We start from the raw sequence: 26,650 nt of genomic DNA, 5'->3' as shown, positions 1-26,650 counted from the left end.
TTCCTTTGGTCCCTGTTGTCCATGGTGAAGGGCAGCATGTTGGTTGCTCCAACTTCTCCTCCATCCCTGGAGGCAGGGACTCATTTCATCCACCTGACTGGAACCACTGTCTCAGCTGGAGTCCCTGAGGAGATGCCACCCACAACTCTCCGAAGAAAAGTATTCTGACCTTGCTGCTGAATGTGCACCAGGTCCTGGGGATATTCACCTACTACCCCCAGGCTACCTTCATCAGAGGCTCCATGATCCCACTCGGTGAGAGGACCCCCTCCCCAGTTACTGGAGTCATCACCTGGATTCCAAGTATTGGGTGGTGTTATTGCTGCAGCTTGCTACTGGTGGACATAGGGTCCTGCCTGCCTCTCACGATAAAAGGCAAGGATCATTCCGGCTACTCACAGGCCATCTCATCAGGGACTGCAAGATGATGTTCCTTCAGGGCCAGGACTGATGTCTCTGCCCCTTTCCCCCCTCTATCCCTCGCTGAGCCTGGCCACCGCCAGTGAACTGTCTTGACATCATGGAAACTGGGCAGCGTCCCCCCACACGTTTCCCTCCCGCCCCCCCTGCGCCCCTGGGAGGACTCTCTGGCAGTGCCGTGCTGACTACCACGCCGTGCGCCCACCTTTTTTGCCAACCCAACCCCCCACCAATTGCACAGCGCCTAGCAGGGAGGGCTCATTCTGATTGGACCGGCGGTTGACTAGATACAGTACACAGTGAGGTGCGATTGGCTGAACTGAAGATCCCAGGTGTGAGATGGTACCTGGAACATTTGTCATATTCCTAGTTTATTTTCTTCTTTATTTTCTTCTTCTTTTTTTTAATCTCTTTAATTTTTTCTATATCTTTATTTTCTCTGATTTCTTTTATTTATTTATTTATTTATTTGGTTCATGTTTTTCCTGTTTTAATTAAGACCTTTTTTTTTTTTTTCCTCTCACTAACTTACCCATCCAGAGCAGCCTGGCTAGGGGTCAGGCTGGTCCTTAAAGAGACCAAGGAGACTTGGTTAGATAACACAAACGGGGCTGGGGGTGGGGGTGGATGGGGAAAAGGATTTCATCACAAGGTTTCTGCCCTACCCTTTAGAAGAGTGGTAGAGTAGTCTTAGTTTTTCCAGAAATAAGCACCTACATTGAAAAATACTCTGTTCCTTTTGCTTTTTTTTTTTTACCCACCTCCATAGTCCTTTGTCTTTCACCCACTGAGTGGGGCAGAAACTTGTCCCAAAGATGTCTTCTGGTCCTTGGCAGAGCCCTAAGGCTTGAACCCTGGTTGGAGAGGAAACAGTAAGACTCTGCTGGAACTCCCTGCAGTGGCTGGAAAGCCTAAGAATCTCCTTGGGCACAGTCTGCCCTTTATTAAAACCTTCCTTTACCAAAGACACCTTTAAGTTCTTTCTGCTAGCACTTGGCTTAAGATCCTCATCTCCAGTGGGTCTGGTGCTGCCCTTTTCCACGGTGTGATGGGGTCTGGGCAGTCTTGACACGACAGTCTGCTGTCCAAGCATCTCAAAGCCATTGTCTGCCCATTGAAGAAAGGAAGGTTACCTTGTTGAAGTTGCCATCCAAAGTTGGTTTTCCTTGTTTCCTCAAGTTAGCAAGGAAGGACCTGGGAGAGCTGAATGCCTTGTTTGGGGCATAGTTTGGCTTGGTGTCCTCTCTACTCAGACCGTGAAAGAGAGGGCATGACCAACATCTTTAAGGGGCTGAGAGACTACTGAATTCCTCTTCCAGCTTATTTCTGGTTAAGCTAATACACAGGTGTGATATGGAGTAGATGACTTTTCCCTGCTCTGATGTTTAGTTTTATTTTTTTCTCTAACTTGCATTGATTCTACTTCGTTTTTGCCGTTTGCCGCTTCTGTTTTGGTCTCTGTCTGTCTCTGTGTCTCTCTCTCTCTGTCTCTCTCTCTCTCTCTCTCTCTCTCTCTCTCTCTCTCTCTCTCTGTGTCTTTGGAGGCTATGCTAAGACTGCCCCATCTAACCTCCTTCCCCCCTCTCTGTGGGGTGTCTCTCTTTCTCTTTTTTTCTCCCCCCTTTTCTTCTTTATACAGAGCTCGCTGCCCAAATCATTCAAGAGGAAGATCTCCGTTGTCTGTAAGTCTAGCCCCAAATCCCTGACAAAAGTCAGGAATACTGTAAGAATCAACATTCATTGAGAACCAGATTTTCATTCTCAATGGTATTCTTGGACCACTCCCTCTTGCCCCACCTGTTGTGCCTAACAAATCTGAATCCTTGTCTTTGTAGGGTTGCATTTTGAAATTCAAAACTTTAGACAATCTCCATCGTATTTCCCCAGTCAAGGTTTTAATGAGATACACTGTGAGGTGTCTCAGACCATGTCCCATTTAGCCTTAGTGGCATTTATTCTTTCAGAAATCTGACTACTCAACGAGGAGTGAGTTTCAGAGACTCCTTTATAATGCTTAGCAGTTCATGCTTTTTTTTTTTTTTTTTAAATTGACGGAGTCTCGCCCTGTCTCTCAGGCTGGACTGCAGTGACGCAATCTTGGCTCACTGCAACCTCCACCTCCTGGTTCAAGCGATTCTCCTGCCTCAGCCTCCAAGTAGCTAGGATTACAGGGGTCTACCACCATGCTTAGCTAATTTTTTGTGTCTTTATTAGATACAGGGTTTCACCATGTTAGCCATGCTGGTCTCAAACTCCTGACACCTCCACTCTCCTCAGTCTCCCAAAGTGCTGAGATTACAGGCATGAGCCATCACACCCGACAGCAGTTTATGCATTATTCTAAGAGAGCACCTGAGGAAATGAAAGTGCTCCACACCTCAAACAATGACAATTTTAACATTTTCCCTAATGAGGAACTCTAGATTACAAACGTATAATAGATGTTTATACTTAAATATAAATCTGTAGTGTGAAAATTAAAGACCAGATCTCATCTTGATCTTAGATGTTAATATCGTGTAGTGTTCTTGTTTCTTATGCATTTACATGTCCTTCTCAATTTTTCTTCCCCACTACTTAAGATATTAGTGTCTACCATTAAAGTTTAAACTGCACATCAAACTAGCTGACCCTCCCTTACTGCTTTTAGATCAGCAGTTTCTATCAGGAAGGGACCCCAGCCCTTTTAGTGTTAAGTCTGAAGCCATGGTTTCCCCAATTCCCAAATGTGATTTTTTTATTTTATTTATTTATTTATTTTTTTGAGACGGAGTCTCACTCTGTTGCCCAGGCTGGAGTGCAGTGGCGCAATCTGGGCTCACTGCAACCTCTACCTCCTGGGTTCAGGCGATTTTCCTGTCTCAGCCTCATGAGTATCTGGGATTACAGGGGCGTGCCAGCAAGCCCAGCTAATTTTTGTATTTTTAGTAGAGATGGGGTTTTACCATGTTGGTTAGGCTGGTCTCTAGCTCCTGACCTCATGATCTGTCTGCCTCAGCCTCCCAAAGTGCTAGGATTACAGGCATGAGCCACTGTGCCTGGCCTCCATATATGATTTAAGTTAACCTTTTACCAAAACTCCACCCAAAGGTAAACCGTAGGTTTTATGATTTGAACCAGCAGAGGTCCTGAGATCATCTAACTGTTGGGTCTATTTCTTGGGGACAGCAGCTACCAAGGGGGTGCCAGCTGGAAACAGTGACACAGAGGGGGGCCAGCCTGGTCGGAAACGACGTTGGGGAGCCAGCACAGCCACCACACAGAAGAAACCTTCCATCAGTATCACCACTGAATCACTCAAGGTGAGGTGGGAGGAGCCAGGGAAGGGAGGATGAGACCTATTAAGGTGGGAGTAGACATGGGCCCAGTATAACGGGGTGGGGGGTATCTGTGTCCCAGAGCCTCATCCCCGACATCAAACCCCTGGCGGGGCAGGAGGCTGTTGTGGATCTTCATGCTGATGACTCTCGCATCTCTGAGGATGAGACAGAGCGTAATGGCGATGATGGGACCCATGACAAGGGGCTGAAAATATGCCGGACGGTCACTCAGGTAAGGCTTCTGCACCCCAGTGTTGGGGAAGGAGGGGATAACAGATGCAGAGCAGCCAGCTGAGGAGCTGAGATAAAGTCTTCGGAGGGAACTTTGCTGTCTGTGCAGAGGGTTGGGTTGATTGACACTTTCAGGGGTCAGACTACCAAATCCAGCTAGCTACCTGTTGTAAATAAAGTTTTATTGGGACACAGCCACACCAGTTGATTCACTTTTGTCTGTGGCTGTTTGTTTGCTACAACATCACCAGAGATGAGTAGTTAAAGCAGACCGTGTGGCCTGCAAAACCTGAAGTACTACTTTGCTCTACAGAAAAAATTTACCAACTGAGGCACTAACAGTCCCAGGATCTGGTAGAGGTGAACTGGATAACGAAATACTGCTAGTGGAAGGAACGTGCTAGGTTGACTCTACTACTATCACCAGGGAACCAGAGGCTGAAATGCCAGTGTGATGTTGACAGACTTGCTCTATTGTCTGACACCTTGATAGGTAGTCCCTGCAGAGGGCCAGGAGAATGGGCAGAGGGAAGAAGAAGAAGAAGAGAAGGAACCTGAAGCAGAACCTCCTGTACCTCCCCAGGTGTCAGTAGATGTGGCCTTGCCCCCACCTGCAGAGCATGAAGTAAAGAAAGGTGAGTGACGCATTGTGAGAGAAATGTAATGAAGCTCCTGAAATCTCAGAGCACCTCATTTGGATTGCTTAAAGCATTTAATGTTCCCAACCTTTTATTATATATACATATATTTATATCATCTCTTCCTCCTGCATATTAAATAAGCTACTTGAGGGCCAGATTTGACTCTGTTTAAACAATCTTTGAATCTCCATGATGAGGTCAGCCTAGCACAGTACTTTGCAGATTGAAGGAGTGGCTGCTTAGTATAAAAGAAAGGGAATCCTGAGAGTCATACTGAAGGTGAAAGAGCTAGTATTGTTTCCTACCAAAAGCTGTTCTTGTGGTCTCCTTGATAGTGACTTTAGGAGATACCTTAACTCGACGTTCCATTAGCCAGCAGAAGTCTGGAGTTTCCATTACCATTGATGACCCAGTCCGAACTGCCCAGGTGCCCTCCCCACCCCGGGGCAAGATTAGCAACATTGTCCATATCTCCAATTTGGTAAGTCATTGTTTCTTACATCCCACCTTGCTTAGTGGTTAAGTTTGAGCTTTGGGCTTATGCTTCCTAGGTTCCACTCATAGTTGAACTGGTCTACCAGTAGATTAATTTACTCACTGATCTTGAATGAGTTACTTAACCTATTTACCCATCTAAAAATGAGGGGGAAAAAAGCTGTCGCCCTGCAAGGTGGTTTTGAGCTTGCAGAGGGCCTAACATACGATGTCGCAATTAGTGCCACCACTCTTATCACACAATACTGCAAGCTTCCTAAACTCTCTGCCCTCATCCAGATCTTGAAGCTACACTCCTGTGACAGTAGCTCAGGAAATCTGAAGACTGGCTATACGGGTGGTGGTCTTGCCGTTTTCAAGACCCTGAACGTCTGTTTTCTTTGGCAGGTCCGTCCTTTCACTTTAGGCCAGCTAAAGGAGTTGTTGGGGCGCACAGGAACCTTGGTGGAAGAGGCCTTCTGGATTGACAAAATCAAATCTCATTGCTTTGTAACGGTGAGGGGAAGAAGCTGATTCTATAAGTCATGGCATATATTTCCTTTTGTGACCAATGTGGGCAGGTTTAAGGGTATTGCAGCAAGTGAAGAGGGTTGCAGACACACTGTGACCCTCTGCCTTCTCCCTTCCTCCACCAGTACTCAACAGTAGAGGAAGCTGTTGCCACCCGAACAGCTCTGCATGGGGTCAAATGGCCTCAGTCCAATCCCAAATTCCTTTGTGCTGACTATGCTGAGCAAGATGAGGTAAGAAACCTAGGGAAAGGAAGGAGGGGAGGAAGGGGCAGGGAAGCCATTATCTGCTAGATTTCAGCTGAGATCCTTGCCAGACCTGCAGTCTCAGATTCTGTTCTTTCCTCTTCCTCCCGGCTCTGGTTCTTTTAATTGTACCATGGGGCTTCAAAGTGTCTGTATCCCTGGTACCTGGGCTCCTTCAGTGGGAGTGATAATAGTCTCTATCCTGACTGTCCTTGTCCCTCCTCTCCCCACAGCTGGATTATCACCGAGGCCTCTTGGTGGACCGTCCCTCTGAAACTAAGACAGAGGATCAGGGGATGCCACGGCCCCTGCACCCGCCACCCCCACCCCCGGTCCAGCCACCACAGCACCCCCGGGCAGAGCAGCGGGAGCAGGAGCGGGCAGTGCGGGAACAGTGGGCAGAGCGGGAACGGGAAATGGAGCGGCGGGAGCGGACTCGATCAGAGCGTGAATGGGATCGGGACAAAGTTCGAGAAGAGCCCCGTTCCCGATCAAGGTCCCGTGACCGCCGCCGCAAGGAACGTGCGAAGTCTAAAGAAAAGAAGAGTGAGAAGAAAGGTAGGTACTTAGCTATGGGATACACATACCCACTAGTAGGTGGTGAAGAGACCCAGATGGGATGGGACAGAGGGTCAGATGGGTCAAATCTGGTTCACTGTCTTCCACCTCAGAGAAAGCCCAGGAGGAACCACCTGCCAAGCTGCTGGACGACCTTTTCCGAAAGACCAAGGCAGCTCCCTGCATCTATTGGCTCCCACTGACTGACAGCCAGGTGAGTGCTCTTTTTCATGCCCTGCTCAGAGTGGCACCGAGGCTTGAGGTCAGGGTGAAGGAAGATTGATGTGACTGCGAGAGTGAGTTATCCCAGGTACTTACTAGATTTAGGCTCAAGGGGGAAAAACTAGGCATCAAGAAAAGGCAGCTTTCAGTTGATTGGTATGCCATAGAGAAACCAGACCCAGGAAGGTGAAGATGGACACACAGACAGCAGCTGAGGTTTGTGCATGTTTGGGAAGCCGGCTGTGCCAATCAGGCTTCTTAGAAGTTGATTTTAGGGCCGGGCGCGGTGGCTCAAGCCTGTAATCCCAGCACTTTGGGAGGCCGAGGCGGGTGGATCACGAGGTCAAGAGATCGAGACCATCCTGGTCAACATGGTGAAACCCCGTCTCTACTAAAAATACAAAACATTAGCTGGGCATGGTGGCGCGTGCCTGTAATCCCAGCTACTCAGGAAGCTGAGGCAGGAGAATTGCCTGAACCCAGGAGGCGGAGGTTGCGGTGAGCCGAGATCGCGCCATTGCACTCCAGCCAGGGTAACGAGAGCGAAACTCCGTCTCAAAAAAAAAAAGTACAAAAAAATTAGTGGGACATCGGGGCAGACACATGTAATCCCAGCTACTAGGGAGGCTGAGGCAGGAGAATCATTTTAACCTGGGAGGCGGAGGCTATAGTGAGCCGAGATAGCAAGCACCACTGCACTCCAGTCTGGGTGACAAGAGTGAGACTCTTGCCTCATTGGAAAGAAACAAAAAGGCTGAAACTGGAGGGGAAGACGTGCTTCAAGAAAGTCAGATGCAGTTGCTGAGCCTCCGATCCTTTCCTGCTTAACTGAAAAGCTGACCCTGAGCTAGGAGGCAGGGTCCCAGCACAAATGGAGGCTGTGACCAGGACTGAGCTGCCTACTCTCTGCCTTTCCTACCTGGCTACAGATTGTTCAGAAGGAGGCAGAGCGGGCTGAACGGGCCAAGGAGCGGGAGAAGCGGCGAAAGGAGCAAGAAGAAGAAGAGCAAAAGGAGCGAGAGAAGGAAGCCGAGCGGGAACGGAACCGACAGCTGGAGCGAGAGAAACGTCGGGAGCACAGTCGGGAGAGGGACCGGGAGAGAGAGAGAGAAAGGGAGCGGGACAGGGGGGACCGAGATCGGGATAGGGAAAGGGACCGAGAACGAGGCAGGGAAAGGGATCGCAGGGACACCAAGCGACACAGCAGAAGCCGGAGTCGTAGCACACCTGTGCGGGACCGGGGTGGGCGCCGCTAGCTGGGAAAACACTAGAGCTGCAGGTACCAGCCACTTGGCCCCAGGGGGTTATGGCCACAGATGGATAGGTACAGTCTCCACCACCCTGGAGCCAAGAGTCTTTCACACCACCTGTCCTTGCACACATACCAAATGGAACAGTGGCCATCCTTCCCCCCCGCCCCCAAACATACCACCTTAACCTATATCTTGGGACTTAGCCCGCCCTCCCTCTCATTTCCCATTAAGTCTGAGAGGCAGGAGCTAGGTTATGCAAGGTGGTGGTTGGCCAGAGAGGGGGAACAGCCAGGTGCCCTAGTCCTCTGATTTTTCCTCCATCCTGCTTACCACCTCCCTGGGTACTCACAGCCTTCTCTTGGGAACAGCCGGGGCCAGGACTGGGTCACCTATGAGCTGAATCAGCATCTCCTCCTGAGTCCCAGGGCCCCTGCAGTTCCCAGTCTCTTCAGTCGTGCAGCCCTTGCCTCTTTCCCACAGGTTCCACTTTATATCCACTTTTTCCTTTTGTTCAATTTTTATTTTTATTTTTTTTTATTATTAAATGATGTGGTCTATGAAAACAAATAAAAATCTGACTTAGTTTTAAACGTGCGAGTGGCTTTCGTTGGGCTGGGTAAGAGACCACACTGAAGAGGATCTCTGTAGCATGGAGTAGGAGTTGCTTGCATTCCATGTATTCCTTTAAAAGGCTTTACTGCTTCATGAAGCAGGGACTTCCCACCGTCTTTCATCCCTGCCTTGGCCCTGATGAGCCCAAAGCTGTGGACCTTCCTCATTCGGGAAGGCCCCACTGGGAAATGGAGCAGTCTGTGTCCGTGGCGGCAGCCCAGCAGGGCTAGGAGGGTGGGTCCCCTTCTGGTTCCTAGACCTGTGCACGGTTAGCATTGGGGATTTGGTCACCTGTCTGCCCACCTTGGTGCTTCCAACAACTGCCGCAAGGGGGCGGCAGCTCCTCGGTCTGCTGGCCTCTAACCGAGCTTCCCAAAAAGGGCTCCGCTCCACACCTCCGCCCTCCCGCCGATGTCTTGCTTCTGTCCCCGACCCGCTCCCTGGGCTCGGGCCGCGTACTCTCTGGACCCTTCTGCTGTCCTTAAGTGTCCCCCAGCTGACCCGCTACCGTGCTCTGCACGGGCTCCCAAAACGCCGCCGCCTTGCAGCTGGGATTCCACACCAGTCCAAAAAGCCAGCAGGAGCCCCGAGACCGGCCTCTCCGCAGTGGGCTCAATTTCCCACCTCACTACCGCGCTCTCGTCCCTCGTCCGCTGCGGGGAGCGGGCTGGCCGCTTCGCGCTCCTGGGTGCACCCGCCACGCCAGCTCTTCAGAAATGGCCTGGCGCTGTGGCCTGGACGTCCTCCCGCCTGGGTGCCCTGCCGGGCGCTGCGAGCCCGGCCCGGGAAGGACGCCGCATCTGTATGCGCCCCGCAGCCCGGGAGCGCCGAGGGGGAGGACGCGCGGCGCCGCCTCCGCCCCCGCTCCCGCCCCCGCCGCGCGGGCCCGGCTGGCCGGGGAGGGTCGGAGGCTGGGCTCTCCTCTCCCGCGCGGCGCGGAGCCGCCTCGCTCCTCCGCAGGCGGAGCCTCCTTCCCCCGCCCCCTCTGTCTCGCTCCCTTGTTCTCGCCGGGGCCGCTCAGACCTGCAGCGGAGCCGCGGCGCCCGCTCCGATCTGCTCGGGGCTGCGCCCCCGGGACCCGGCGACGGGGGCGAGCGGGGGCGCTCCCCGCCGGCCTGGGTCCCTCGGCAGTGCCAGGTAAGGGCGCCTGCCCGGGAGCCGGGGTCGGGAATCCGCGGAGGGGCAGCAGGGGGCCCGCAGCCTGCGGGGGTCTTCGGAGCGGTGCGCTAGGTGGCTGGGAGCCCGCTGCCGGCTCCCTTCTCCCGTGCTCTGCCTCTTTCTCTTCTCCCCTGGCACTTCTCTCCCTCTTTCCTCTCTCGATTTCTCTTCACCCTTCCGTCTCTGCCTGTTTGCCTTCCTTATCCCTTCCCTGTCTCCCAACCCTTTCTTCTTCCTCTTGTCCTTTTTCCATCTCCTCTCCCTCTTTGCCTTTTTCTTTCTCTACCTTTCTCCCGTTCCTTTCTTTTTTCTCTTTCTTATTCTGCTTTCCCTCCTCCTTTCCATCCATCTCCTCTACTCTTCCCTTCCCGCTATCCTGTTTCCCATTCCTCTATCCCCTTCCTTCTCGCCTCCTCATCCCGCCTTCTCTCTGGTCCCCAGCTTTCCTCCAGCTTCTCCCTTCCCTCGGGAGCAAAGGGACTGTCAGGTGTGTGTCTGCTCTGAGGGAGGAGGGGCAGAAGCCACAGCTACCTGAGGGGTTCCCCCCACCCCCGGAGGAGAAAGAAGAGCAGTGGGAAGGGTCCCCTCTCTAGCTCCCTTCTGGCGGCCCCTCCCTGCCTCCACCCCTCCTGCCTGCTCCTTCTTCCAGAATTAAGTTCCCCAGGCCTGGCCTGACACCCCCGAAGCTGAGGACTGCCCCTGTCTGACCAGAACTGCCCTGGGTGACTCGTTTCCAAGCCTGGCCCCTAGGACTCCTCTCTGCCTTCAAACACCCAGGCTGCTGCCCTGGTCTCTCTCATTCTGTCTCTTGCCACTGTTCTGTCTCTGTCTCTCATCCAGTCATTTCTGTCTCTACTGGACAGTCAGTCCCTGAGTCAGTCTAGCCCTCAGTCTTGCTGTGTCTCTGGCCTCTGGGTCAGCCTCCCTCCCCGGTCACCTCACCCTGTCCCCCACCCTGTATCCTCTTCAGCTCTGGCTCCCAACTCCCTTCTCATGAGCCCAGTTCCCCTTCAAGGACTGCAGCTGGCAGTGTGGGCTGGAGGAAGGGCCTGGAGAGGTGGGGCTCCCCCTTGGGGAGAGAGACTTTCACAGGCTCTCAACCCTGCCTGAGGCTGCACTCCTTGTCATCTCATCCTGACCCTAGACACCTTAAGGCCGCACCTCCGTGAATCCCAAACCTTCATTTTAAGCCCTTTCTCTGGTAGCCCCACCTCCTCCAGTACCTGGCTATATGCCCAACCTGGGAGGACAGAGACCAGATTTGGGATTCCAAGCCCTCTCAGTATCCCCTCTCCTGTGTTCCTCCCCAGTTCTCTACTCAGAGTTGACTGACCAGAGATTTATCAGCTTGGAGGGCTGGAGGTGAATACAGGCAAAGCCTGGGTGGAGGAAGGATCAGCCTCTCTGCTCTCTTAGTCTGAGTTCTGGGCAGTGCAGTGTCTGGCTCTTTGGAGGTCTGATCTTCAGCATCTAAATTTGGGGGGAGGAGGGCTAGGGATTGCCTTGACCCTGAACAGCTGCTTGTCCTGCAGGTGTGGATCCATGGGGTAGCCTCAACGCATCTGCCCCTCCACCATAGCCAGCTCATGGGCCACGTGGCCTGGCCCAGCCTCACCAAGGGCCAGTGAACAGAGCCCTGGCTGGAGTCTAAACATGTGGGGCCTGGTGAGGCTCCTGCTGGCATGGCTGGGTGGCTGGGGCTGCATGGGGCATCTGGCAGCCCCAGCCCAGGCCTGGGCAGGGTCCCGGGGACACCCAGGGCCTGCTCTGCTGCGGACTCGAAGGAGCTGGGTCTGGAACCAGTTCTTTGTCATTGAGGAATATGCTGGTCCAGAGCCTGTCCTCATTGGCAAGGTAAGGATAACCCCTCCCATGTCTACTCTGACACGAGGCCCTTAGGCCCTTCCCTGCAACATCATCACTTCTGCAATGACCTTGGTCCCTCGGGACTCCCAACGCTGTACCCAAACCTAGACTCTTTAACCCTCTCTGTACTTGGAGCCCTCTGCCATCTTCTCCTGACCCCTGCAGCTGCACTCGGATGTTGACCGGGGAGAGGGCCGCACCAAGTACCTGTTGACCGGGGAGGGGGCAGGCACCGTATTTGTGATTGACGAGGCCACAGGCAATATTCATGTAACCAAGAGCCTTGACCGGGAGGAGAAAGCACAATATGTGCTACTGGCCCAAGCCGTGGACCGAGCCTCCAACCGGCCCCTGGAGCCCCCTTCAGAGTTCATCATCAAAGTGCAAGACATCAATGACAATCCACCCATTTTTCCCCTTGGGCCCTACCATGCCACCGTGCCCGAGATGTCCAACGTCGGTGAGCACCCCAGCTCTGAATGCCCCAGTTCCTGTCTTCTGGAGCTCTCTCACCTCCCCTTCCCTTCTTGTCTGTCCCAGAACCTGCCCCTTTCAATTCAGCCTCCCTCATATCTGCATCCCCCTCTCCACCTGCTTCCCCATCCTGCCCTGTCGCTGCTGAATGGGGTGCTGGCATCCCCTACAGGAACATCAGTGATCCAGGTGACTGCTCACGATGCCGATGACCCCAGCTATGGGAACAGTGCCAAGCTGGTGTACACTGTTCTGGATGGACTGCCTTTCTTCTCTGTGGACCCCCAGACTGGTGAGGATGGAGCTTGGGAGTCTGGTGGGGCAGCCAAAGGGACAGACACCTGACCCAGCATCTCTCCCTAGGAGTGGTGCGCACAGCCATCCCCAACATGGACCGGGAGACACAGGAGGAGTTCTTGGTGGTGATCCAGGCCAAGGACATGGGCGGCCACATGGGGGGGCTGTCAGGCAGCACTACGGTGACTGTCACACTCAGCGATGTCAACGACAACCCCCCCAAGTTCCCACAGAGTAAGGGGCCACTGCTGCCACCTGAGCCATCCTTTGACCACCCCACCCCTACAGCGTCTGGAGAAGGGAGAAGAAAGTGCTGGGGTTAGGGAGGAGGGCTGGGGACCTCTCTAAAAAGGTGTCTCCCTCCATCCACCCCAAGGCCTATACCAGTTCTCCGTGGTGGAGACAGCTGGACCTGGCACACTGGTGGGTCGGCTCCGGGCCCAGGACCCAGACCTGGGGGACAACGCCCTCATGGCATACAGCATCCTGGATGGGGAGGGGTCTGAGGCCTTCAGCATCAGCACAGACTCCCAGGGTCAAGATGGGCTCCTCACTGTCCGCAAGGTTCGCCTGTTCACGCTTTCTCTCAGCCCTGCCTCCTGCCCGCCCACAGGCCGCATTTCTAACTGTTCTTCTTGAACAGACTCGGATCCCTCTGTTGGAGCCTAGAGGTCATGGTCACTTCCTCATCTTTTAGATCAGGCCCTAGGGCTTAGAAAGAAGAAGTGACTGGCTCAAGGTCATATAACAAGTCTATGATGAAGCTAGGAGCACACCTAGACTTACTAAGTAATGTGCTGTGCACTCTGACCACTGAGGCCGCTGTCCCTCCAGTGCCACCTCTCCTCACATGAGGACTGAGCACTCACTGCACGCATGTGAGGAGGGGACTTGTCACCTTCCAAGAGCCTGGGGCCTGCCCTGGTTTCCACATGCCTCACTTTTTCTCTCTCTCACATCACAATAGCCCCTAGACTTCGAGAGCCGGCACTCTTACTCCTTCCGTGTTGAGGCCACCAACACGCTCATTGACCCAGCCTATCTGCGGCGAGGACCCTTCAAGGATGTGGCCTCTGTGCGTGTGGTGGTACAAGATGCCCCAGAGCCACCTGCCTTCACCCAGGCTGCCTACCACCTGACAGTGCCCGAGAACAAGGCCCCGGGGACCCTGGTAGGCCAGATCTCAGCGGCTGACCTGGACTCCCCTGCCAGCCCAATCAGGTAGGTTAGCTGGGGTGTGGGCTGGGGAGCCAGATGGCAGGCTATTCCCATCCCAGAGAATGAGTAAATGTGCCCCCTACCTTATAGCAAATCACTCATCTCCCAGCAAAAGTGTCCCTCCCTGCTGCTGATGGGTGCTGGTCTACAGGACTGGTGGGTGCCAGGGGAGAGCTGGAGGGCCTGGCTGACCACTCCTCAACCCTCTGTACATCCCTCTGGGTAGATGATGGTGGCACCTCCCAGTGGCAGTGCAAGCAGATGTAATCTCAGCTGACAAGTAGATCTGTATTGATCACTCCCAAAGTGTTCACAGTTTACCCCTTTGCTGATATTTAATTCTCGCAACAGGCCAGGCGCGGTGGCTCACGCCTGTAATCCCAGCACTTTCGGAGGCCGAGGAGGGTGGATCATAAGGTCATGAGATCAAGACTATCCTGGCCAACATGGCGAAACCCCATATCTACTAAAAATATAAAAATTAGCTGAGCATGGTGGCACACCTGTAGTCTCAGCTACTCGAGAGGCTGAGACAGGAGAATCACTTGAACCCAGGAGGCGGGGGTTGCAGTAAGCCGAGATCACACCACTGCACTCCAGCCTGGTGACAGAGCGAGACTCTGTCTAAATAAATAAATAAATAAATCTCACAACAGCCCTATGAAGTAGGTGTTCTTATCACCAGTCGTTTTAGAGGCCAACCATAAATGGTCACACAGTTGGTAAGTGGCAGAACAGCCACTTTTTTCCCCTCCCCAGCCAGCATCCCTGTCACAGCTCTGTGAGTGAGGTACTAGTGTCATTCCCATTTGTCAGTTAAGCAAACAGGTTAAACGATTTGCCCTAAGTCACAGAGCCAGTCCAAGGCAGAGCAGAGCTGAAATACAGGTACCTGGTTCTCAGAAAGGGCCCAGAAGTCTGGAAGTCAAGGTCTGTTTATCCCGCTTCCACTCCATTCTGTATCTTCTCCCCCTGCCCCCACGAAACCTGGTGGCCTTGAGTCTTAGGACAGGTGTTTAATGGTGGTGGTCTACCAGGGATATCTGCCTTTTAAGGGGACTCCAACGTGAATTATGGCTCTGCCCAGAGGAGCTATGAGGTCTAGCAAGGTGAACAGAGGGAAGAAAGGAGGGAGGGGATGAAACAAGCTGTGGTCCCGCCCCAGATCAGCCCCAGCATGCCTCTGCCTTCCCCAGATACTCCATCCTCCCCCATTCGGATCCGGAGCGTTGCTTCTCTATCCAGCCGGAAGAAGGCACCATCCACACAGCAGCACCCCTGGACCGCGAGGCTCATGTCTGGCACAACCTCACTGTGCTAGCTACAGAGCTCGGTGAGGAGACCAGGGCCCACAAGGCGGCAGCAGCCTCCTGGCTGAGGGGCTGTCCCTGAGCGTGGGGGTGGGGAAGGGTGCTCAATGCCATCACACCCTCGACAGCGTGCGGCCACTGGGTCCTAGCCGGTATCCAAGTCCTAGCCTGGATCCTTGCTACCAAGCGGAGCCGGCCTCCTGGTCTCCTAGTCCTCTAGGCTGGGCTGGGCAGGCACAGTGGGTGTGCCTGAGCATTCTGACCCTCAATTTATTCCCTTACCTGACTTGCCCCAACCCAGAAATAAACCAGACCTTACATGGCCCCCAACCTGTGTCCTGGCAGACCCCATCCTCCCCTGCTTCAGGCTGGAGCTGGGGACCAGAAGGGGCTGGGTACCTCCTCTGGTTGCTAAGTGGAGTGTACCAGCAACCCTGCCCCAGAGAAGCCCTGTTGGAAGCCCTGTGGGAATCCCACAAGGTAGGGGAGTGGACACCTGTAAGGAAAGGGAAGAGTGCCAGCTCCACGTGTGGGCTTCTCTCCTACCCCATCAGTCGCCAGCAGCAGGTTCAGCTGCCTTTGGGCGACCCTAGCCCATAGAGACAAGGAGACCTCCCTTCTGTAAATAGTCCCTTATCACCCCTGCTTAAGCTCCAGGGGCTCCTCCATCCCTTTGTCTATGAAGACTGCATATGAAAGTTGTCCTTGCATATGTGGATATCTGAATGTGTCAGTGAAGAGCTATACGAATGTGAACATGTGGGTATATGCTCAGGAATGTGTGTAATTCCAAATGTGGAGAAAGTATATAGATAGACACATATGTATTTGTGGTATATATCTGCAATGGATATATATGTGTTTACAGTTGAGTGTACAGAATTATATTTATGTTAACTGCATATATGTGATTGAATATGTATAGTGGTATGCACATGTAGCTGTTTGTGTTTTGTGTATGTGGGTATTTGTGGACAGATAATTTATTACTTATTGTGTGTCAGGCACTATCCATCTTCAAAATGGATTCATTCATTTAATCATCACCACAACTTTATGAGGAAAGTATGATTATTTCCCCATTTTAAAACAAGGAAACTCAGGCAAAGAGAAGTTAAGTAACTTCCCAAGGTCACATAAAGATTAAGTGGTGGAGCCGTGAGACCCAGCCAGTGTGCAGAGTCTGAGCTGTTATCCCCACCGTACTGCCTCTCAGATGTGTTTAATGCTATGTGTCTAGGTTTATGTTTTTATACATGGAACTGTGTGCATAGATAGCTATGCACAGATACTATCTGGCAGTGTATGCATATCTGTTATTGCATGGATGTCTGTGTGGATGGCTCTGTATGTGTGTGTGTGTGTGTGTGCACGCACACGTACACACAGTGTGTTTGTGGCTGCTTGTATATACATAGCTTTGTGTGTGTGTGTGTTTCCTGTCACAGTCTTTTCATTCTCCTGCCAAATCCTGCTCCTACCCTCCACCCAGACCAACTAGCAGCGCTCTGGGCCCTTACTGCAGTGAAGTAGACCCTCCCCACCCTGTCTCTGGGGTATCCCAATCCTTTTAGCCAGGCGATCCACTCAGCCTGCCCCACCCATGCTGCAACCTTAGCCCCTTTCACCAGGCCCAGCCAGCTATCCCTCTGCCTAGAGGAAAGACTAAAGGAGTTGGGAGACTCAGCCTAAGACAGGTGACAGGTAGACACACTTTGCATTCTCTCTTGGATGGCACTGGCAGTGAGAAGCAAGGAAGGGTAATGGTAGGGAGTCACCTGATGAAGGGGTGGGTCAAGATGGGGCCTGTGTCTGGCTGTGGTGCCTAGGCTGGCCTGGGCTCTGCACCCTGTAGCTCATGCAGCTCCTTCCTACCCAAGGTCAACTCTAAGTGATGCTCATTGCTGTACTACAGCCTCCCAGACCTCTGATGGGGTGTATGTGTGTGTGTATGTTTGTCTGTCTGTCTGTCCACTCCACTGATGCTGTGCATGGCCTCTATGCATGAAAATGCATTCTATGGGCTCTGGGTGTTGCCGGGGCATTGGGGGATGTGGCACTGCATTCACGGTGCATATCAAACATCTGCTTCATGTACATTGCATTTGTTTTAAATGTTGAGTGTACATTGGATATGTGGTATGAATATGTTTTGTATATTCATGGCTGTTGTCTGCATGCAACTTGTATGCACCTTCTATCCTGCATTTATGCTGCATGTGCCCTGCATGTGGGTTATTGTATATGTGTATCATGCGTGCTGCATTCCTGTTGAATGTCTATTGTGTATTGCACATATCTTGGGTACTACGTGAATATTGTATGCACTTGGCATTGTTCCATTCATTCCACAACATTGCTTTCTACCTGTATATTACATGCATATTTCATGTGTTTTATATGCATGCCATATGCTGCATGTGGCATCCATGCCCATGTACCACATATGTTATGTGTAAACTGTGTGGTGTGTGTGTGTGGTGTGTATGTTTTGGTGTTCTGGCTTCAGACAGCTCTGCACAGGCCTCGCGCGTGCAAGTGGCCATCCAGACCCTGGATGAGAATGACAATGCTCCCCAGCTGGCTGAGCCCTACGATACCTTTGTGTGTGACTCTGCAGCTCCTGGCCAGGTGAGCAACTGAGGCAGAAAGGTTGGGACGTCAAGGCCTCCAGCAGCCCACTCCATACAAGGCCTCTCTTCTTCCTCCCAGCTGATTCAGGTCATCCGGGCCCTGGACAGAGATGAAGCTGGCAACAGTAGCCATGTCTCCTTTCAAGGTCCTCTGGGCCCAGATGCCAACTTTACTGTCCGAGACAACCGAGGTGGGTGGCCTCCTACAACCATGTCCATACCTGCCTCCATCCTCCTCTCCTCCTCCATCCCTAGCCCAGCCTGCCTGACCCCTGCCCCACCTGCCTGGGCCTTCCACCCAACAGAAGGGTGCATGTGGATTTACACTCACTCATTTGCTCTTTGTAAACCTTCCCCATGGGAAGCTGGCTCTAATGGGCTGGACCAACCCTACCTGGAAGGTGTCCCAGAAGATATCTCAACACCTTCCCTCTCCCACAGATGGCTCTGCCAACCTGCTGCTGCCCTCCCGCCCTGCTCCACTCCGCCAGGCCCCCTACTTGGTTCCCATAGAACTGTGGGACTGGGGCCAGCCGGCACTGAGCAGCACTGCCACAGTGACTGTTAGCGTGTGCCGCTGCCAGCCTGATGGCTCCGTGGCATCCTGCTGGCCTGAGGCTCACCTCTCAGCTGCTGGGCTCAGCACCGGCGCCCTGCTTGCTATCATCACCTGTGTGGGTGCCCTGCTTGGTGAGTCATGCCACAGTGGGACATAGATGTAGGATCTGGGCCTGCAGGGGTGTGGACAAGGACCAGGCCTCTGGACATAGTGAAATCCACCTTAGGGCTTGAAGGACCCTCATGCCTGGATGTTCCCACCACCTGATGCATCCAAGAGAAAAACTCTGGCCCCGATCCAATGACCTGCCAATCCATAATGACAACGACAAGCCATAATAATGGTCTATTGAGCCCCCTACTCTGTGCCAAGTATGGTGCTGGGCACATCACTTGTGATATTTCATTTTATTGTGTCAGCAACCCTTAGAGGTAAATGTATTTTCCCTATTTTCCACACAAGTAATCTAAGGGGCAAATTGAGGCTTCAGAGAAGTCAGGCAACTTCCCATGGTCACACAGCGAGTAAGGGCTGAAGTCAGAATTCAAAGCAAGGTGTGCCAGATGTCAGGCCCTCGGCACACGGCTTCTGTCACCTGATGGGTCGGCCGTTCACATGGAGACAGGCTCCCCACTCCCAGCCCTGCGGGCTCAGGGCCGGTGTGCACGTCTTTCGCGCAGCCCTGGTGGTGCTCTTCGTGGCCCTGCGGCGGCAGAAGCAGGAAGCACTGATGGTACTGGAGGAGGAGGACGTCAGAGAGAACATCATCACCTACGACGACGAAGGCGGCGGCGAGGAGGACACCGAGGCCTTCGACATCACGGCCCTGCAGAACCCGGACGGGGCAGCCCCGCCGGCACCTGGGCCTCCCGCGCGCCGAGACGTGCTGCCCCGGGCCCGGGTGTCGCGCCAGCCCAGGCCCCCCGGCCCCGCCGACGTGGCACAGCTCCTGGCGCTGCGGCTCCGCGAGGCAGACGAGGACCCCAGCATACCCCCATACGACTCGGTGCAGGTGTACGGCTACGAGGGCCGGGGCTCCTCCTGCGGCTCCCTCAGCTCCCTGGGCTCCGGCAGCGAAGCTGGCGGTGTCCCCAGCCCCGCGGAGCCGCTGGATGACTGGGGTCCGCTCTTCCGCACCCTGGCCGAGCTGTATGGAGCCAAGGAGCCCCTGGCCCCCTGAGCGCCCGCGCTGGCCCGGCCCACCGTGCGGGGGCAGCCGGCACAGGCCCTCTGAGTGAGCCCCACAGGGTCCAGGCGGGGGCGGCAGCAGCCCAGGGGCCCCAGGCCTCCCCCCTGTCCCTGTGTCCCTCCTTGCTTCCCCGGAGCGCCCTTGCTCTCACCTCCCTCCTGAGTCAGTCCGCGTGTGTCTCCAGGGATTTTTGTCTACAGCTCCTCTGTCTGGGCCTGGGTTTCGTGGCCCTAACCCTGGCCCTGTGTTCTTTCACTGTGACTCCTTTCCTTCCTCCGTGGCTGTTTTGTCTCTGCAGTCCTGAAGCTCTCACATAGTCTCCCTGCGTCTCCCTTGCCCACACACATCTCTGTGTCTGTCTCCTGCCCACATCTCCCTTCCCTCTGGGTCCCTGTGACTGGCTTTTTGTTTTTTTTTCTGTTGTCCATCCCAAAATCAAAAGAAACTTCCAGCCACTGCTGCCCACCCTCCTGCAGGGGATGCTGTGCCCCAGGTCAGTGCCTCTAGACTGTGGGGCAAGGCAGTGGACAAAGGCCCCCACTCCCCACTGCCTCTAACCTGGCTCCCCTGTTCTTACAGACCTGCTCGCATGGTTCCATCCATCACTCATGGCCTCAGCCTCATCCTGGCTCCACTGGCCTCCAGCTGAGAGAGGGAGCCAGCCCGCCTCCCAGGGCAAGAGCTCCAGCTTCCCGTGTGGCCGCCTCCCTGGAGCTCTGCCCAGCTGTCAGCCTATCCTGGGCATCCCAGCCCTGGGCATCCTAGCCCTGGGCAATGTCTTGTGTGCTTCCCAGGCCCATGAGGGAGTAGGGGAAGGAAAGGGGGAGGCGGCTGGGGAAGGGGAAAGAGGGAGGAAGGGGAGGGGCCTCCATCTCTAATTTCATAATAAACAAACACTCTATTTTGTAAAGCTGGAGGTCTGCTTCTGTTTTTGCACTCAGGTTTCTATACAAATCTTCATTGTCCCAAAGGATGGGAGTCGAGGCCCTATTGCCTCTCAGTTCATTCTCCCTTCTCCTTGGGGGAAAAATCCACTTCCTGTCCTTCTAGATAGGGGAGGACTTGGGTTAAATTCCCTGAGGGAGTAAGGAGATGATAACTCTGCCCCACTAACACTACCAAATTCCTGGGGTCTCTGTTGGTCTCAAACTGTCCAAGGAAATTAAGATATAGGGATTCAGCCGGGAATGGTGGCTCAGTCTGTAATCCCAGCAGTTTGGGAGCCTGAGGCAGATGGATCACTTGAGGTCAAGAGTTCAAGACCAGCCTGGCCAACAGCATAAACCCTGTCTCTACTAAAAATAGAAAAATTAGCCAGGCATGGTGGAGCATGTCTGTAGTTCCAGCTACTCAGGAGGCCGAGGCAGGAGAATCACTTAAACCTGGGAGGCGGAGATTGCAGTGAGCTGAGATCACACCACTGCACTCCAGCCTGGATGACAGAGGGAGACTCCATCTCAAAAAAAAAAAAAAAAAGAGATACGGGCATTGGCCTGAGGGCAAGGTGGGCAGGAGAAGTAGAGGGTGGAGAGTGAGAGCTACTGAGAAGAGGGCAAAAGGGATAAAAGGCTAAGAGGGGAAGGGGGTTCCGGACTAGGAAAATAATGGGGGTGGCAGGCAGCAGGGGGGCAAGCCAGCCTTTCCTGGGGCTCATGGTGCCAAGCAGGGGAAGAGTGGAGCAGGATGAGATGGTCACACTGAATCTAGGCCTGCCCCTCCCACCTTTAATTCTCTGGCAGTCCCTGGTCTTACTCTTTGCAGAACACAAAGGAGGAGGGAGAGGGACCAGGGAGGCAGGCTGTTGAGGGACGGAAGCAGTCAACTGGGTGGGAGCTGAGCCGGAACTGCAAGCATCTCCCAATGTCCAGAGAAGGGGTCCACCCAGGAACCAGCATGAGAACCCAGGCCTCTCAGCTCCGGGGCTCCAGAGGCACTCACAAGTAGGCAAGGCAGGACAGGTCCTTGTGACTCCCCCTTCTACGTGTGGGGTGCTGGCAGCTGGGGAAAGCTGCTTCAATGTGAACATACCTTCCCTCACATCTTCCCCACCTGCTTGATAAGGACAAGGAGGAAGTGGGAGAACAAGGACCCTCACGCCAGTGCTGGAATTCAGGTCATTTACTCTGCTGAAGGCTGGAACCCTGGACCTCTGAGAGCCCAAAAGCTGTGCAAGAGCAGGCTGTCCTCACGAACTCTCTGGAGGCTCAGGATAGGGCTGGGAGGATGAGGAAGTAGAGAACCAGTGGGGTGAGCCTGTCCCCCACCTCCTCTTTACTCTGGAGCACTCCCCAAAAGAAGTGACAAGACCTGGCAGTCATCCCGCTGAGAGGCTGATCTCCTTCACATGCTGCTCTTTCTCTTTCAGTCTCTTTCTCGCCGCTGCACACAGGAACTGCACATGCCTCAGCCGCCACACTCACCTGCACACACCCATCCTGTATTACTCACCTATACCTGGACACAGAACCACATACACGTGTGGACGCGAATACATACCCTCTTATGTCCAAACACTTGAACCCCGTGCAAAAGCTGCCCCTCCTCACACCCTTCCTCCAGGACTAGGCTGCTGGGACCTCTGCCTTCCAGTTAGCAGTTCCCAAGTCCCACATCTCCTCTCCTGAGGCTGAGGAGTGAGCAAGGGGTAAAGAAGGGGGACCACAGAGGCCACTGGCCAGATTCCTTGAGCCTGGCTTAAAGGCCAGTCACCCCATACTGGCCACCTTTCTGTGGTGTCCACTACAATTTCTCCCCACTGTGTCCTTTCTGGGGTTTTCCCTTCTGGAGCTCCCTGAGCTTTCCTCCTCCATCCTGTCACCGACTCTGTGCCAGAGTCTGGAGGTCTGTCAAGCCAGCTCCTGCCTGGAGGAGTGCTTAGTCTGGGGTGCAAGATTAAGGCTCAGGCTTAAGCTGGAGCCTGGGATGAGGGGCATCCAGGAAGGAAGGCAGGGGCTGTTATTCTTGGGACTGGAAACTTTAGCATTGGATGTGAGGAAAGCAACTTCAGCACCCTTCCTTCAGGCCCCATCTCGTAGGTTAACAGTGCTTTCTGTCTCATTTGGCCAGGGGAGAACAGGGCAGTGGCCCCGCTGGAGCTGTGAGTCTGGATCTTCAAGTCTGGGCTTCCGGGGGAGTGGGAGCAGGGACAGGAGGAGCAGGAGGGGATGTGCTAGCCAGACAGTTCCCACTGGCACAGCCACCTCCCTCTTGTCTTCATTCTCCAGAGGGAGCCTCAGGAAGGAGAGGCTGAAGAGACAGCAAAGGGAAGAAAGGAGGAGGGGAAGTCTGGCAGCAGCACCGCCAAGCCCAGAAGGCTGGAGAGCAAGAGTGGGCTGTGGGGGATGGCTTCTGGCCTGGAAGATAAAGCCACGTGAGCCTGTGCATCATGGAGGGGGGCAGCTGCTGTGAGCTCACAACTCCAGGCCCTCAGGGTTCATTCAGCCCTGGCCACCAGGCAGGGGCTTGGCCCAGCTACTTTCTCCCTCGAATCCCTCCCCAGAAGCCTTCAGAGAAGAGACCTAAGGCAGGGCAGAGGCCTGGGAGGGAGAGCTGTGCTGAAAGGGCATGGGCCCTGGAGGGAAGGCCTGGATCTAAGCCTCATCTCCGACACTTACTGTGTGACCCTGGGCAAGTCACATAACCCTTTAAACCTGATTCCTCTTCTGTAAAGTAAGACTCATTTTTACCTCAAAGGGTTGTCATGAGAACTGCATTCAGTAGAGTAATAATCATTCTTGTCATTATGGTCAAGGCACAGTAGGAAAGCAGATAAGATCATCACCACCCAAGGGGTGTCTATCACTGCACTTCATTGTGAGAGGGGCTGCTCCCCTCCCGGGTGCCCCATCTCATCACACTGACAAAGACGCTGAAGCTGAGACACACAGAGGACCGAAACTAAGACAAACTGGGGATGAGATGATGGAAAAAAGCAGCGAAGAAGATGGCAAGAAAAGAGGGTCTAGCACCTAGCGTGCGTCTGGCATGCAGTGAACGCTGCAAGTGTTCGCTGAAAGACGGACTTGGTGCCAAGAAGGAGGCTGAACCAATCCATTGGGAGCCAATAGGAACTTGTTGGGCAGAGTCATAATAGCTCTGGGAGGCATGAAAGGATGGAGACTTGCAATAAATGAAGCCAGCAACCCATACAGGTTAGAGTCAGATGCTGTGAGGCTGCTGCCAGCAGGACCCTCCCCTAGCTGCCCATCCTCCCACCTGCTCCCAGGGCCTAGACCACCCCCAGCCAAGTCCTGCTTCTCACAGTGTCTCAGTCCCTGCTGGCATTCTGGAGTCTCCTGGCGTCATCTCCCCTGGCCCCACAGAGAGCTCTCTATCTTCCACAGTGCTGTGGGCAGTGGCACACTCAGGATGGGCGTGGCTGGCCTCCTCCTCTGGCTCTGGCTCTGGCTCCGGGAGCTTCTGCAGCTCCACGTACAGCACACAGGCATCACTGCGTGACACATGCTCCCATCCACTCTTCCTCACATGGAAAAGGTCTACAGAGCCCCCTGAATAGGCATCGCGGTGGGTGGCGTGGGCCACCGCGCAGCGAGCTAGGGCATAGGCCTCCTGGGTGGTCATGTCATAGTGATAGCCACGGTCTAGCACACCATAGGCATAGGGAGATCCAGAGCCCACAGAGAAGATGTCCCCCTGCAGGCGGGTGCCGTCGCTATAGACGTAGAAGAGCATAGGGCCAGAGCGGTCCCAGCCACACAGGGCAGTGGCCACACAGAGATCCAGTCCCCGGTAGTGAGACATCATGGCTGACAAGAGCTTGGCAGCACTGGCCACACTGGGCAGCTGACCCTCCCTCAGTTCCCGAAGCCGCAGCTCCCGCTGTAGCACCCGATACCAGGTGGCACAGTCAGCGGAGGTGCCAGAGGTGGTACCCAGGAGGTGCTGGTGCACAGGGATGACCTTGCATGAGGCTGGACATGCCACGTAGCTGCCACAGGAGGAACGTGTGTCGGCCGCAGCGATGACTCCATGACGGAAGCGGAAGGCCAGGGTGGTGGTGCCGTGGGCCAGTCTGGGGCCATGGATCTGCAGAAAGGTTTGAGGGTCACAGCCTCGGGGCACAAGCCAGCCGCCAGCCTGAGGCAGGTGAGGTGATGGTCCCTGGGTGTCAGGGGCCTGCCACTTGCACACATCCTGCAGAGCCATCCCTGGGGCTGAATGAAGTTTGGAAGACGCAGGGCAGAGATTTGTGGCTGGGGTCTGGTTAGGGAGGAGGGACGCTACAGAGAAGCTGGGCCACAGCCAGAACCGCCAGAAAGGCATGTGAGCTGATGCTTCATTTCTCCTCAACCCCCAGTTCAGGCTTTGGGATTGGCTGATGGAGCAGCCTCCTTCATCTCAGAGGACGGCTGAAAGGAGACCGGATGAGGCCTGTGGAGTCTCCAGCACTGGAAGACGCTGCCCTCGCAGTCAGACCTTCACCTTCTGCTGCCTGTGACACATCTGAGAGTCACCCAAAGAGTCGCCTGTCTGTCATTCTCCAACTATCTGGAGTTGGGTGGGGGGCTGGGGTAATGCAAAGAAAAGTGGGCACAAGTGGAAGAAGCAGGGGTAGGCTCCTCGTTCCTCCTGTGCGGGGCACTGGGCGTGCAGAGACAAATAAGGCCCTGTGTCTGGCCTGAGAGGGCTCCCAGCCTAGGAGGAGGTAAAGACAGTTCAGTGCACTGATGTGGTCAGAATAGAGTGCTGTAACCCCACTGAGGCAGGAGACCTTGGTGCTGAGGACTCCCTTCAGAGATATGGGAGCAAGGAACTCGGCTCACAGTTCGAACTCATGGGAAAGACAGGGAAAGAAAAATTGACTGAGGCTGGGTGTGGTTGCTCATGCTTGTAATCTCAGCACCTTGGGAGACCAAGGCAGGTGAATGGCTTGAGCCCAGGAGTTCGAGACCAGCCTAGGCAACATATCAAGACCCCATCTCTACAAAATATATAAAAATTAGCCAGGGCCGAGCACAGTGGCTCACGCCTGTAATCCCAGCATTTTGGGAGGCCAAGGCAGCTGAATCACCTGAGGTCAGGAGTTTGAGACCAGCCTGGCCAACATGGTGAAACCTGTCTCTATGAAAAATACAAAACTAGCCAGGCATGGTGATGACTGCCTATAATCCCAGCTACTCAGGAGGCTGAGGCAGGAGAATCACTGAACCTGGGAGGCGGAGGGTGCAGTGGGCCCAGATCGTGCCACTGCACTCCAGCCTGAGCGACAGAGCAAGACTCCATCTCAAAATAATAATAATAATAATAAATAAAGATAAACTGAAGCAAAGACAAGAGAAAAAAGAGCAAAAGAACTTTGTAGCGGAGTGGGGCAGCGGGGGAGAGGAGAAAGAGGCTGAAATACCTTCCACAAAGGCAGATTCCAGAATGCTAAGATTCCTGAGGAATGAGGGAAGCTAGAACCTGAAGGTCTCTTTCTTCCCTGCTTTGAAGATAAATATGTCCTTCCATCTGTATACAAAGAGGGCATTCCTGACAGTTATCTGACAGTACCTCTTCTTTGACTTGTGTTGAAGTCCAAAGGATCTAGTGGCCTTCTGTTTCCTGCTCCCCTTTCTGCCTAATAGTTCACAATGGCAAGAGAGTGGCTAGTAATTCCAAGGTAGGAGAAACACTGATCTTAACTCCATAATGTGGAGTCCATTAGTCTTGGACCAACCAGGGTGTTCTGGGGTGGGGTTGGTGGACCCTGACAGCTGACCCTTGAGAAAGTCAAAGTCAAGGCCAGGTGTGTTGACTCATGCCTGTAATCTCAGCACTTTAAGAGGCCAAGGCAGGTGAATAGCTTGAGCCCAGGAGTTCGAGACCAGCCTGGACAACATGGCAAAACCTCACCTCTACAAAAAATACAAAAAATTAGAGTGTGGTGGTGCGTGCCTATAGTCCCAGCTACTTGGGAGGCTGAGGTGGGAGGATCACTGGAGCCCAGGAGAGTGAGGCTGCAGTGAGCTGAAACTGCACCACTGCACTCCATCCACTCTAGCCTGGGCAACAAAGTAAAAACAAAACAAAACAAAACAAAACAAAACGCTAGTCAACTGAGGCAGAGTGACAAGCAGCAACTACTTCTAGCACCATATGCCGTACATATATTTTACTAAACATTGCAGCTCAAGGTGGTGCTGTGGGAATGGATTTATTTAAAGAAACAGACCCATACACAAAGAAGAGTCTGGACCCTCTGGACATCATGATGGTGCGGCTGTGGCATCCTAGCTTTCTGGGGTTTCAGTACTAAGAAAAAGTGCAAGGCTGGGCGCGGTGGCTCAAGCCTGTAATCCCAGCACTTTGGGAGGCCGAAGCGGGTGGATCATGAGGTCAAGAGATCGAGACCATCCTGGTCAACACGGTGAAACCCCGTCTCTACTAAAAATACAAAAAATTAGCTGGGCATGGTGGTGCGTGCCTGTAATCCCAGC

The 26,650-nt window shown here is 53.9% G+C and overlaps 3 protein-coding genes across 12 annotated transcripts in view; 2 read left to right on the top strand and 1 right to left on the bottom strand.

The window, feature by feature from the left end:
- Positions 1–8,485, top strand: part of ACIN1 (apoptotic chromatin condensation inducer 1) — a 36,437-nt gene extending 27,952 nt beyond the window's left edge. For 4 of the 7 annotated variants that reach the window (XM_032265586.1, XM_032265582.1, XM_032265587.1 and 1 more), the window contains 10 exons: positions 2,060–2,102; positions 3,589–3,722; positions 3,820–3,972; positions 4,465–4,606; positions 4,948–5,093; positions 5,495–5,602; positions 5,743–5,850; positions 6,096–6,420; positions 6,534–6,634; positions 7,572–8,485. In XM_032265586.1, coding sequence (XP_032121477.1) covers positions 2,060–2,102; positions 3,589–3,722; positions 3,820–3,972; positions 4,465–4,606; positions 4,948–5,093; positions 5,495–5,602; positions 5,743–5,850; positions 6,096–6,420; positions 6,534–6,634; positions 7,572–7,898 — 1,587 coding nt within the window. In that variant the 3' untranslated portion in view covers positions 7,899–8,485. The remainder of the gene's footprint in view (positions 1–2,059; positions 2,103–3,588; positions 3,723–3,819; positions 3,973–4,464; positions 4,607–4,947; positions 5,094–5,494; positions 5,603–5,742; positions 5,851–6,095; positions 6,421–6,533; positions 6,635–7,571) is intronic. The other 3 variants (XM_032265585.1, XM_032265583.1, XM_032265584.1) reach the window with 3 other exon arrangements.
- Positions 8,486–9,427: 942 nt separating this feature from the next.
- Positions 9,428–20,127, top strand: CDH24 (cadherin 24). 4 transcript variants are annotated; one of them, XR_004264821.1, is made up of 14 exons: positions 9,524–9,644; positions 10,976–11,027; positions 11,198–11,519; positions 11,697–11,991; positions 12,178–12,297; positions 12,369–12,536; positions 12,679–12,866; positions 13,270–13,523; positions 14,717–14,853; positions 17,340–17,461; positions 17,543–17,654; positions 17,905–18,153; positions 18,703–19,704; positions 19,791–20,127. XR_004264821.1 is itself a non-coding variant. In XM_032265581.1 (12 exons), the coding sequence occupies exons 2-12, from the start codon at positions 11,319–11,321 to the stop codon at positions 19,200–19,202; spliced, it is 2,346 nt and encodes a 781-aa protein (XP_032121472.1). In that variant the 5' UTR covers positions 9,428–9,644; positions 11,198–11,318; the 3' UTR covers positions 19,203–20,121. The 4 variants fall into 4 exon arrangements, 1 of the variants encoding a protein (XP_032121472.1); XR_004264822.1 differs by lacking the exon at positions 10,976–11,027 and having other exon boundaries at positions 9,428–9,644; positions 17,451–17,461; XR_004264820.1 differs by lacking the exon at positions 10,976–11,027 and having other exon boundaries at positions 9,428–9,644.
- Positions 20,128–23,272: 3,145 nt separating this feature from the next.
- On the bottom strand, positions 23,273–24,430 carry PSMB11 (proteasome subunit beta 11). Its single transcript, XM_032265593.1, has one exon. The coding sequence runs from the start codon at positions 24,375–24,377 to the stop codon at positions 23,469–23,471; it is 909 nt and encodes a 302-aa protein (XP_032121484.1). The 5' UTR covers positions 24,378–24,430; the 3' UTR covers positions 23,273–23,468.
- Positions 24,431–26,650: the final 2,220 nt, after the last annotated feature.

This window comes from Sapajus apella, unplaced genomic scaffold (genome assembly GCF_009761245.1).
Source record: "Sapajus apella isolate SASKATOON/1434 unplaced genomic scaffold, GSC_monkey_1.0 scaffold151, whole genome shotgun sequence".
Taxonomy (NCBI): Eukaryota; Metazoa; Chordata; class Mammalia; order Primates; family Cebidae; genus Sapajus; species Sapajus apella.
The sequence above is the reverse complement of the archived record's forward strand: the minus strand, read 5'-3'. Positions and strand labels throughout refer to the sequence as shown.

Coding starts and splice junctions, on each gene's coding strand:
- CDH24 (XM_032265581.1), top strand. CDS start 11,319: ATGTGGGGCCTGGTGAGGCTCCTGCTGGCATGGCTGGGTGGCTGGGGC. Junction 12,867..13,269: donor GGCTCCTCACTGTCCGCAAG/GTTCGCCTGTTC, acceptor ACATCACAATAG/CCCCTAGACTTCGAGAGCCG. Junction 17,655..17,904: donor TACTGTCCGAGACAACCGAG/GTGGGTGGCCTC, acceptor CCTCTCCCACAG/ATGGCTCTGCCAACCTGCTG.
- PSMB11 (XM_032265593.1), bottom strand. CDS start 24,377: ATGGCTCTGCAGGATGTGTGCAAGTGGCAGGCCCCTGACACCCAGGGA.